The 13053-nt window shown below is 46.0% G+C and overlaps 1 protein-coding gene across 5 annotated transcripts in view; it reads right to left on the bottom strand.

Moving 5' to 3' along the window:
- The window catches only part of LOC106748948 (ras-specific guanine nucleotide-releasing factor 2-like), a 60173-nt gene that overhangs the window by 13760 nt on the left and 33360 nt on the right, over positions 1-13053 (bottom strand). For all 5 annotated transcript variants that reach the window (XM_014627906.1, XM_014627909.1, XM_014627907.1 and 2 more), the window contains exons 5-11: positions 10337-10443; positions 5422-5569; positions 4275-4594; positions 3084-3313; positions 1644-1837; positions 584-709; positions 407-509 (exon numbers count right to left, since the gene is read on the bottom strand). In XM_014627906.1, the coding sequence (XP_014483392.1) occupies positions 407-509; positions 584-709; positions 1644-1837; positions 3084-3313; positions 4275-4594; positions 5422-5569; positions 10337-10443 (1228 nt within the window). The remainder of the gene's footprint in view (positions 1-406; positions 510-583; positions 710-1643; positions 1838-3083; positions 3314-4274; positions 4595-5421; positions 5570-10336; positions 10444-13053) is intronic.

Here is a 13053-nt window from a genome sequence, read left to right on the forward strand (position 1 = left end):
TTTCTCCCTTCGATATCCTCGACAATGAAGAGCGGTCGGTCGTCTAGCTTTTACCGACAGCGATCAAGCTCAGATTCGAGCTTCCCGACCAAGGATAAGCTCGCTGAGGACGAATGACGGTCGGTAGATTATTTCCGTTTTACTAACCCCGACGGAACGTATTGACGAGCAAAGCCGAGGTTGCAGAGGAGTCGCCTTTGCGTTGTAATTGAGCACATCGTTTCGAAACTTGCTTGCCAATGAATTCAGTCGAAAACGATCCGGCAAAGATCATATTCACCGTTTTCGGACCGACGAGCTTCATTCGCACGATTCGAATATCTTTGAGCTTGGAGCGAACGTTCTCGTTTTAAAACGAGTTTCAAACGCGCGCGGGGGAGGAAGAGCGCTTTTTTACTGGACTCACCTTGCCTGACGAAGACCTGATTGACGTCCAGCAAAATATCACACCCCTCAACGATCATCCGCTCCACGGCTAAGTTCTTCCGCAAGTTTTCGGTCTCACTGACCTGATGGCAAGAGACGGGCAGCGATTAGAATTTGGATTAAGGCCGGCGTTACTGTAGGATTAACCTACTATTACCTCGTCGTGCATTTGTCTCGACAGGTCCTCCAACTGTTGCTTAGCATTCTGAAGGCTCTTGCGTTCCACGTGGTCGTACGGCGTGTGCGCCAGTAAGTCGTGCAGAGTAATGATATACCTTGGGATCTGCGGAAGTTCAAAATGCGAGTTTTAATCCGAACTTCCGCTCGCGAGTTTCGTACGGTACGAAAGAGTCGCGAGCGATCAGCTGTCCGCGATTCGCTCGAATCTCAATTAGTCTCCTTAAATACGGGGAACTTGGTGAAACTGAATTAATAACCGAATGCGGAGGTGCCGCGTGTTAATCCCTCGCTGTATTCGCGGCGACCGTTAATCGGCCGGCGAATTGAGGGAATGTTTGCCGCGGGACGATGTATATTTTCCGCGCTACCGAGAGTCCACTTATCGACAAGATCCTCAGACTCCATGCATTATTCATGGAAGTTTCGAAATTACCCCGGTCCGATAGACCGTCCCTGATGACGCGTTTGTATCAGCGAGGATAATTGCTTCGTTTCCTCGGTATTTTCGCGAACTTCGCGAATTTCGCGAACTTCGTTTCCTCCTTGCGAGAATAACCGCGAGCGAACCGCGCGATTTCTCGCCCCGCGCATTTCACGACGATTCCCTGGCAATGGCGATACGAGGCGAAATTTTTCGTCGAAATTTTACCTCGACGATTTTCGAGAACACTCGCCAATCTGATATCCCCGCGCTCGCCTCTGCGTCTCGCGCAGTGCGGCACTTGAAATAGGTCGGGATGACGAAAATACGCCGGGACGTTTTAATAACGACGGTTTAACGCGGACACGAGCGCGCTTCTCGGCCGAATGACCGCGAAATGACATTATCCACTTCGCCTGGTGCACCTACTCGATCTTTTCGGATGAGACGGACGTGGAATAAGAAGGAAAAGAATGAGAAAATGTGAGATACGCGCGCCGCGACCACTCGGAAAATAGGAGAAAGGCGCTTGGCAACGTTAATACCTCGCGATGGGGAAATCGAGTCGACTTTACCTAAGCGATGGATTCGTGGAGCAACGTCACGAAGCCATTACCTGATGCATGGGATACGTTAGAAAGGTCTCTAGAGATCGTCCTTGGCAGGCAGTCTTTTGCTCCGACCTCTTGAGCAATGCCGCGAACGAGGCTGATTGCTTGCATTCGGTTAACACTTGAAGGCTGTAGTGGTGGTTTCGCACGTACTCTTGATATATTGATAACATCGGTAGTAGCATGTCGAACAAGTCACCTACGTGCACCGGAAACGTCACGATCGATCAATCACGCGAGCCTCCACTTCTTATTTTCCCGCCAAATGTATACACCAATGTATATATTAATACTAATATGTATCAAAATCAATATATTATATTAATATTAATATAACATCTGTATACATATTGACATTATTTATATTATTATGATGATGATTATTATGTATGCATATATGTGTATGTGCAAAAGAGAGAGAGAGAGAGAGAAATTACAAAATAAGAATATTTTAGCTGAATAAATAGTGGATATTTTGAAACTTTTGAGAATCGTTAGAAATTCTTTTTTAATCATGATGATAATCCTTATTAACGGGAGAATCTTTTAATGAATAAGAGATAAAATGAAGATTGTAGATGACAGAATAACATAACATTATTACTAGTTACATGTAATTTAAATTAGACGAAATAGAAATTCGCAAAACGTAGAATACATGGATTCGTGGTACAACTCTATTAAACCTGCGCGCATAACGTAATTTGTAAAAGTTGTCAGTGATCCGTGAAAAAATTCTACACAATTCTAGTTGGGGAATTAGTTTCACATCATGCACAATTTGCCAGTGTGAGAGCTGATAGCACATAAAGTTTGGGCATAAAGTTGTAAAATATAAAATAATGGTAATTTCCTGAAAGGTCCAGGAAGAACGTTAATTTTAATGGGTTCAAATATAGGTGGAGAAACAATCAGCTGAAATTAAATATGCTGAAAACGATCAAAGATCTATGCTGAAAATAAAATGAGAGATCAATCTTCTTTTTTGTAATGGCAGCATATTCAATTTATTTAATGTGGAACGATAATCATGGTATGTATAAGCTTGGGCTTATCCAAACAACAGCTAGCAAAGCGTAAAAATGTGTGCTGCATACGCTCAATCATATCACACTGGCATATGAGGCTAGTATAGTGACAGTTAATGTAATGGAAAAATATTGCAACCTGGGACGAACAAAAGCGCAGTATAACAGCCTAAGTGAGTTTACATTCTTAAAATGTTTTCCCCGACGGCAAATAAATCCGAGCGTCCTGTTTGCAGAGGACACAACAAAGAGTGTATATATATGTATCAAACGTTAGATTGTGGCTAAATGTTGTTCCCAGATCACGAACGTTGTCCTCGGACTTTTAGATTTCAACATGTCGAGAATCAGAGAGACGATTCTTTACTCATTCGCGTATATCGATCGGTATCGCTTAAGTATATTAGTGATTCGTACCTAAAACTAAAGTGGGCCAGCTCTCCATACGAGAAGTGAGACCCTTCAGGAAGATCTGATGAAGGAACAGCACGGTCTCGCTATTCAAAAATATGCTATTCACATCCTCGTGACTACATGGGGGTTTCTTTGAACTGGCAGCCATCTTGAAAGGCCTCAGAAAACAGATTACTAAAACTTCCATCTGCTCCGTGTACTCCACCTCCGCCTCCACCATTTTAAATACCAGACTGAAAACGGGACGACAGAAATGTACACACACACACACACACACACACACACACACACACACACACACACACACACACACACACACATATATATATTCAATGTCCTGTGGCACGAATTAAATGAAACCAATAACCGCGTTGCCTTTTACGTCGCTATTATATCACGAATGAAAGGAAATATCGGGGCGCGCCGCGGCTGATTAAAAAATCTCCCAGTGGCGATGAAAAACGCCGGTCGCGCGAGCAAAAACAGCTTGATCGGTGGAATAAAAGCGGAAGCAAGAATATTCGTTGAAATCGATATTCTTTCGATACCTTAACACGCGTGAAATGAAACTTCCTTGTTATTCAACGTGTCAAATGAAGAGTCAGACGTGAATTTTATCCGATGAAGGAGGGTCCCTCGAGTCGTTCGCGATGCTTCAGGCTTTTTTCGAACGTCGGTTTTCGCGTTCAAGTCGTGCTCGTTGACATATTAATTGCAAATACGAGAATGGCGAATTCGCTGTTCTACGCCAATTATGAGTTAACTTTTATAGGATTTTTCTTTCTTTTTCGTAAATTTTACCGAATAATAAATGTAATTAAAATTATATTTAGTTATTCATATTAAAATAAAAATATATATTCATATTAAAATAAAATCACTATAATTATACAATTATGTAATAATAATTATATTAATTAATTCACTATGAAACCGTTCATATTAAAATAGCACGTTACGTTTTAAAGTGACGTGGAAGGAACGAAGTTTCCGAACATCACTGTGGCAGTCAACGTGTCAGTTTCGTTGAAACTAATTCCAATACGATGATCGCACGGTATCAAATACGGTTCGAACGATCCGCAGCGGGTCGCTGCAATGGGAAAGTGAAGTCCGCGAACAAGTTGGACATAATCGGGGTCCACTCGAGGCAAGAGAAAGAAAGAGAGAGAGAGAGAGAGAGAGAACAATTACCTGTTCCGCTTGCGCATGCTTTCCGCGTGCGGGCTTTTGATGTACTGTTCAACGATCTGCTTCCAACGCCTACGGCACAGCCAACCTCTGAAGAAACTCTGGACCTTCTTGATTTTCTGCATTTCAATGGAACCCTCCATAATGCCGCGTAATGCGGGCGCCCCTCCGAAACCAGTTCCGGCGATGCCGTAAGCTGCTCCACCGAGCGCCATAGATCCGCTGTATAAACTTGCGGTACCTTGAGACATAGTCCTTTGAAATGCCGGCCTACAGTACGTCGGCGTCACGGAGGGCCTCAGTTCCTTTTTAAGTGTACACAGCTGCAAGGAAAACCACGGCGAAATCCGAGGACGTGAAACTCATAAAGAGGCAAATATCGACCTATACGTAGAACCTTCTCGCTCGTTCGCCCGCTGCAAGCCCAGCCGAGGGGAAAACGACGAAGCCCGGAAGATCCGTCGAGAACGAGTGTAAATAAATATTGCTTTTCGTCGCGAAAGCGCAAGAGAGAGCGTTGATTAATTCTTGATCTGCTCTTGATTCGATCGTCAAACTTTCACGTCGAGGGCCGATGCGAGGGAACGAATCGAAGAGGGGTGCGATAGCGATGAGCAGGAGGGGACCTCGTTACACGGATGGCTCGATCGAGGCGCAAGCTGCTCAAAAGTGAGCGGCTCGAAACGCGAAGGGCTCAAGCGGAATTTTCAATTTGGACCTATGCGTTTGTCGCCGGTATAATTTACTCCGACACGAATTAAAACCGAGGAAGTCGTTGAGGAAGTGTGACTTGATTCATCCCCCTGGCATCCGGTTGAAAGAAACGCACGCAATTCGTGCGCGATATGTAAAAACCGTCCATCTCGAGTCTACGTTGTGGATTGAATATTTCACGAAATTCGTGTCCGTTATTTAACCAATTTCGATGTCACCGTGGGATTAACGCGGGTCGTCAAAGATAAAAAGGAACGGCGGACACACATGGATCTTCTCACGCGGAATTGTCAGGTGGTTTTCGAAGAATTGGTGTTCTCGTTGCGCGGACCGGCGGTGAAACCACCACATCGGTGGAAAATAAAAGTGCTCGCGGAATTATCGCGGGGAAAATATGAGGGGCCGCGGCGATACGCGGTCTGATATGACTACTGACCTCGGTTCGCAGCTTTTTTATCTCCGACGCCAATTCCTCGCATTGCTGAGTGTACTGCCACTTGGCCGTCTTCTCGCTCTCGACGATTTGCAACAGGTGCAGGTGCTTCTGCTCGAGCTCCTCCTTTTGTAGCAACAATTTGTTGAAGCTGGAATCAATAGCCAAGGAAAAAAGGGGAAGTTGAGTCGGAAGTTGCGCGTATATGTGTACGCGCGCGCGCGCGCGTGTATGCGCTCGTATCCGAGCGTCGCGGCTTGAGAGCTTTATTTAAGCGGAACAGCATCGCAAAGGGAAGTAAAACGGCGGATCGTCGTGTTCCGTCGGGGGCAAAGAGGGAAAAAAGAGAGTGAAAAATGCGCAAAATGAACATTCCGCGAATTTCGTACGAAAACGATATTACGATTTTTTGCCCCCAGTCACGGGGCGACTGAGAAACAGAATTTCGCGAGAAATTCGAAATATTTTCTGACGTGCTCTGAAACAGCAAAAAATACACATGCATATCTCGGTCATTTTTGTTTTTTTTTTGGTCTTTCAAGTTACATCTCCCAAGTTCGAAATTTCAGAGTGGAACAAATGAGTCCAAATTGACGGACGACCGCGCGGCTGAAAAGCGTAATGCAATTACTAGTATCGGGTTGGCTGAAAAGAATAGCGGGATACGCTCGTGACGAATAAAACGTCCGGATTTCGCGGCTAACCGCGGATGGATCGGTGGCTTTTTTCCCCCGGAATCCCTCGTTGCCTGGTGTGTATAACCCACGACTTTCGGCGTCTACGGCCTGTCGGCATAATCTTGGCAAGAAGGAGGGTGCGCGGTAATCCCGCCGAGCCGGTTCCGAGAGCAAAGTGATACGAGTGATGAAACCGGGCGAGGGCCAAGTTATTTCAGCGTGCGAAGAGAGAGATTTTAGGGAAGAATCGCGTCGCGAAAGATACCATATTACGCGCATACGTTTTATGTACAGGGCGAGGCAGTTACGCCACGTGGAATATCTTCGAAATATGAGAGCAGGGGAAAATCTGTCGATTATTATTATTATTATTATTAATGATCATCGTGCTAGCGACTCTCTGCAAATGTAAGCTCTTTTCATCTCTCTTTATTTAGCCGTGAATAAAACATTTCCATCTTCCGAAGATATTCTAGATTATAATAGTTGCTTCCTCATTCAACATATATACTAAAGCAGGAGATATGATACTTTCATTTCGATAATCACGCGAAATAATTTGTACCTCGCGATTTCCGCGGCATAATTCGTCCTCGCGCTCCCGAACGCGTGTAACCTACTCTCCCGCGAAACGTTAAACATTCACTTGTGTATTCTCGCTTCTCCAAATTTTCAGGATCCCCACGATAACGATCAACAACGCGAACTCGTTGAAATCGCGCTCTCTTCTAGTCGGCAGCGACGAAACGATTTTTTTTCCCGATCCCGACTCGAATTTTCAAAAGGTCCGCTATCCGCGTATCCCATCACACGCGCATCTCTACTACTGCAAGTACGCAGCGCGAACCGCCGTCCGGTCCGGTATTAACGTTACCTGGACGAGTTATGCTTGAGTTTACGCGGAAACAAGCGCTCAGACTTGGACCGCATGGAGAGCGCGGAGCAGTTATCGATCGGGCCCGCCTCGTGACACGAGATACTCGAAGAAGTATCAACCCTGTGATTTCGAGCACGCTGCCCGCCGGAATCGCCGGAGTAACACGGATATCATTATCTATGCATATTACGGTGCGGCTTAGCGTTGATCTAAGGAGGCGCAGCCACTTCGCCGGCATATGAATGTGCATAAGCCCGGGCTGGAAAATGAGCGGCGCGACAGCAGCGGCAGGGTGTAGTTTCTCCTGTGCAGCGGAACATGCGAAGGATGGAGTATCTTTCACCGCGAGAAATATTACCCCGCCGTTTTACGTGACGTCAACGAGAAGGTACGATCAGACGGGTCGATTCGTTCTCCGATTGAATTGCGGCCGAATCGACGCGTGAGAATAATGTGCAATTCTTTGTCCGTGACATTCGAGAAGCGTCTAATTGGGCGGACGAAGAAAAATGGCCGGGTCACGCGGAGGAATATTTCTCGCTTCGACCGAGCTAATTAGACAAATGAGTGGGAAAGCGATGGCATACGGGGATGACGTATGAACGCGATCTCGATGGTTTGACGGAATACAAACGTCCTCTATTAATTTGCGAGGTGTCAGCCGGGAAAATACAGATCTGTGGCCGCCATTCTTTCCCCCGCGTAATGGCGTGCGTCGCATGGCGCGAGGCGTTAGAACGACATTTGACGCATCTGCGAGCATCAGCGGAACGATCGCTCGCGCGCGCAACGTCGTGAAACACCTGCGACGAAAAAAATTGCGAGGGACGGCGATCTTGCGTTTCCACGACCGTACCGCGACAGAAGCGAGATTAGCGGTAACAAAATTGTTACCGAGCCACGCGAAGTTCGTCGGTTCGTGAAAGAACGAAGCTACTTCCTCGTCGAAGCTCCTTTGCATTACCGCGTTTTTATCTTCGTCGGCCGGAGCCGACGGGCTGATTCCCGGACCGTTCCGAATCCATGTTCTCATTAAGAGTACACTGATAGAAAATTATAGTTAGTTTCGACGCCATTTTATAGTAATATGCATATTAGGTTATTATCACTGATACTATAGTAACACTTGCTAGAAAAATTCTTTTGATTATTTTTCCGATTAAAAGGTACATTTGGCGGTGAAACTAAATAATTTTCCGCCAATGTAAATTCGACATCGCGCAAAGTTGCGCGGAATATTTCATTACGCGATATTTTTAATTTCAACCATCTCACCTCTGAATATATTTCTTGATCATTGAGCGTATTGTGGTTTTTCATTATAATTTATTACAGATAATTCATTCTCGTGCATTTATTTATTTATTTATTGATAAAAATTGTAATTCTCTTCAGATGACAACATTAATAACGATTAACTTTAATTAATATAAAAGCAGCAGTAGAGTCCCGGATTTCTCTGGGACATATGCGTTTTCAGAGTTGCGCACTCTGGTAAACATCCCATGCATTTTTCAGCAGTTGGTGGTTAGTTATATTAATTTCTGTCTAACCGTAAACAACTTGAGATCCCAATCAAGACGCAGAGCTTTTTCTGCAGTTACTGCTTGGCGCAAAAGATACGCAAAATCTGAATCCACTTAGTGAACGCGGATAAAACAATAAATGGACAAAAAGCTATTTAATTAATTAATAAGCAAACCTGCTGCTTGCGAAATTTTACTTTAGAAATAGCCCCGAATAAAACTCTATCAAGTCTTTATCCATTTCCTACGTTATGTAGTATTGTTACGATTAATAAAAATGCATTAATACTAGACAGTAACTAGACAGGTGTCTAGGAAAACTGCATACGTTTCTGCCGGGATAGCGAAAGAGTTAAATAGGTGAAGAGAGCAGCTTTGCTCTTTTTTTTTTTTAAGAAAACTCGGCCCGCACGTAGGCCGGAAGAGCAAGCTCGTCGATTATCGTGCAGATCGGTTCGCGATTAACGGATAAGACACATTTACGATTATTAATAACACACCCTTGCAGCCCCGGCATCGGTCTTTTCCCGATAAACGCTGCATGGGCCTGCAGTCCGCCCCTGCTAAGACGCGTTTGATAGCGTGATGAAGATTACTCGAACGATAATGCGCGCAAATTACATCGCCCGGGATTAATAGAGGCTGTTGACTGAGACGGCTCGGTGTTAATGCGCTGCCAGTAAACGTATTTATCAGCGCATCAACGAGATTAAAGGAGCCTCCCGCAGATAATGGACGAAGTATAAACCGCCGGTCTATGGTCTAAAGCGCAGGTGAAATAACGCCCGGCGACATCGGGAGGACAAAGTTAATCGTTGCCGCGCCGCGAATGCAAACCACGTTTTCCGTTTGCGGAATTATTCCGCATTATCTCGCGCGCGCGCCTGCCCGAATGCGTCCGCCCTTCCCTGTTCCGTGTAAGATAAACGCGTGTAAATTTCCGACCACACGATTCGAGATTACCTCGCTTTTGTTACTAGAAAAAAAAAAGGGGAGAAAAAGCGAGGAAGGAGGAAAAAGGATCCGAGGGACCGCTAAATATGAAGAAGAGATGATAACGGAGTGGCGGGTGGTCCGCGTTTCCGCGCGCGCGCTGTAACTTTTAGTTGATAAAACTCGTGAAAAATCCGCCGTCTGCTGTCTTCGCGGCGTGGCGTGGGAAAAATCGCAGGGACTGCCGTTCGTAATTCGGTCGGTGAAATATATACTGTCGAGCATCATATCCCAAACGCTTTTATCGCGGGGATCGTATTTTAATTCACGCCGGGCCGAGTATCGACGTTGAATATCGAATAATAATATCTCTGACACGCATATGCAACCGGTTTAATTCCGAAAGAATTTTTAACGAAGCTACAGTATACATACCGGCAATGTCGTATTTAATTTCCCTACCACAGAAGTCAGCGAGAGGGATAAAATTAAATAGAGACAGACAGACAGACAGAGAGAGAGAGAAAGATAGAGAGGGGGGAGAGAGAGGAAGCTGGAGTATGCAAAATCAATCGCTGTGCAACCGGCTCATTGAGGGGCCGACGACGCGTCGAAACGTTTGTTTTTGCTTTCATTCATTCCGTCTCTTTCTCCCCTTCTTTCATCCCTTCTTTCGAAATTTCCAAATGCAATTAATCGCCGTTCGCGTGGCCGGCTGCTGCGCCGGCGGCACGTATCTAATTGGAGCTTCGAATTTAAACGCAGTCCGCCGCGCACTCCCGGTCATCAGGGATGATCGTGGTGATTTACGGGATCGAGCGGCCCGCAATCTCCATAAATCAGCACGACGTGTGCGTGGTTTTAATCGGTCCGCGATCTTCGGTTCGGCGCGAGCCTGGAGTTACCTGGCTTCTCGTATCGCATCGATCCATGTTTTGCAGTCTGTCTCGGTGGCCGCTTTCAGCTCGTATTGCCGTTGATTCTCCCTCCTGTACGATATCGCGAAACAGTGCTGCAACAGAAAGACCGAAAGGGGAGTGGAGAATGAAGAATGACAAAGAATCGAATTCGTGCCTAATGCGGAGAGAGCGGCTCGACGCCGTGGGCGATCGGACGGCGGGAAGCGCGACCCTTCCTCGTCCGTTTGCGCACGGCGAGGGAAAATATTCGATTTGTGCATCGAGAGCAGACGCGCCAACATGTGGAAAAATGCGGGCAGGCAACGGTACAAAGCGTAGAGAGACGCGAGAAGCACCTCGTGCCATTCTTCTCTCTTCCTCCCTTCCCGCGTCTCTCTTTCTCTCGCTCGCTCGCTCGTATTCGATTTGCACGCTCCGCTATTTATAAGCCGCGCGCAAATCCGGAAGCACCTGCTCCCGGATTTCACATGACCCACTCTCGTAGCTGCGAAGAAAAAAAAAAACGCATAAATCAAGGAAGCTCGGAAACGCTTTCGCTTTCACGCGAAGATGGTATCCTGGCTTTGTCGATTTTATCCGTCCGGCGTTCTTGTTATGTTCGATATTCGCGGTGCGATTATACGAATAACTCCTGTAACCGCGATTTCGTCGACTCATCGCAGCTCGTTCGATAGTCCGTGCGAGTTGAAAGTACCAATTAGCCCCACTGGCGAGGCCAAGTCTAGAGATCCTGTAATAAAAGTCTGGATCCGATGCGGTTTTGTCAAAATTACGCGAGAAAGAGAGGGAGAGAGAGAAATGTATTGTGTTTCTTTCTCACACCTTGACGCGTCTCTAAGGTCAGGATTCATTTCACGCTGCGAACGATGTGGAACGCTTAAAGAAAGAACATGATTGGTCTACACGGCGCTTCAAAGCGTTTGCAATGTAAAATAGACTCCAGCCTGTAAAAAATGGATAGGTGCGCAGCTCCATTTTGCAATATTTCTTCAGCCGAAGGTTACGTAATAAAAGTGTTCCCTAGAACGTCGTGCTTTATGGGCAAAAAAGTGTTGGATAAATTAAACACTAAAGAACAATTCCTTTCTCCCGCGAGGATAAGTAATATTTTTAACATGCATTATTTAAACATGTAATGTAAGAGATCTATTTGTTAATACCTTCAAAATGTTTCTTCTTCAACTGTACTGTTCAAATTTGAATGTAACACGAATAGAAAAATTCGAATATCCACAGGAGTTGTCAAAAAATAACGAGCCAATCAAAAGTGTTTCGTGTGTAGGCTATTATAGGTGGGTCTTCAGTCAAACCCGACGTTTTGCGCCGCATGTATCCTCGTGATAATAAAAAGAGCGAGCCGAGCGATCTCTCTTCTGATCTTTCCTCCACGGACGACTTTTTGCTAAGTAGGAATTACAGAATTATAAATATCTCTTCCGCTGGGGAAAAATACATCAGAACCGTGGTGGAGGTAAACCGTGATCGTGCGCATTTAAAGGGCCGGAAAGAAAAGTTGGCGGAGCCCGTCGCGGCGTCGCACTTTGTGAACAACTTTCTCCATCCGGCCGCTCGTTTACGTCCGACAACATTCCGGAAGGCAAACACGCAGAAATGGAGAATGCATCTCGCCGGGAAGGGAAGCCTCACTTTGCGTTTTCAAAGGAAATTCTCAAGCTGTTTTTATTCGCGATTTATTCACGAGGCTCGGCGTTTGGCGGCGTGCCTCCGCGCGACCCTCCCTCTATCTCGTGCAGTCGCGCCCCGGGCATCTGCACTTTGAAGAAACGCGGGATGACACATTTCCTTGTCGTCGTCGTCGTCTTGTTAACGTATAAGGGAAGGGACAGACACTGCACACTGATCCACCCATGTGTACGCTCGCTCGCAACGCACCAGGTATCTCTTGCTAAACGTGCCGGGGAAAACTGCCATTTTTCCCTCGTTTCAACTTTCAGAATGTTTATTCCTTTCTCCATGTTTCTTTTTCGAACTGAGGGGAAAAAATTGCGCGCTTCGCGTATCATGAACGGGATAACTAAGCCGGGAAGTTGTGGCCACACGAGAGCGCAGCTACCGCTTCCTTTTTTTCACGTGTGTGCCGTAACGTGGGAGTTTACCGAGCGGGGGAGAGTGTGGACTCTGCGCGTGGTCAAAGCGAGAACGTATTTAGTTATGCCGCGTGTAAGCCACGTTTCCTTGTTCCGCAAGGGAAAACGGTTAGAACGGTTAGAAAGAGGAGGAAGATTATTCACAATCATTTCCTTTGTATACTCAGCGAGACGGCGCGGAACAATCCGTGATGGCGACGGCGGTGATGGCGGGGGAGGTGAACTCGGTTATCGCGCATGATACGGACTCAGAAAATGGAGATTTGACTGTTGCGCAGAGATTAAAGCAGACTGATTACCTCTCCTTTTTTGCGGTACTCGACGCGTACATTAACTAATTTTCGCCGTGGTTAACATCGATTTGCCGTGTGGTGACTTATAATGTGAATTATACGCACACACGTTAATTAATTAAAATCTGAGGTGGCGATGTAAAACGGGCGCATAATTATACTCGCGCACAGCATTAAAACGCAATAACAACGAGATGGCTTTCTCTCTCTCTCTCTCTCTCTCTCTTCTCACCCGGAGACCGAATTACGTGTTCGTGCGCACGGGTCGAATATTCGCAGTTCCTGCGTACGTACACATATC

This window comes from Dinoponera quadriceps, unplaced genomic scaffold (genome assembly GCF_001313825.1).
Source record: "Dinoponera quadriceps isolate SergipeBrazil2010 unplaced genomic scaffold, ASM131382v1 scaffold3271, whole genome shotgun sequence".
In the NCBI taxonomy this organism is placed as follows: Eukaryota; Metazoa; Arthropoda; class Insecta; order Hymenoptera; family Formicidae; genus Dinoponera; species Dinoponera quadriceps.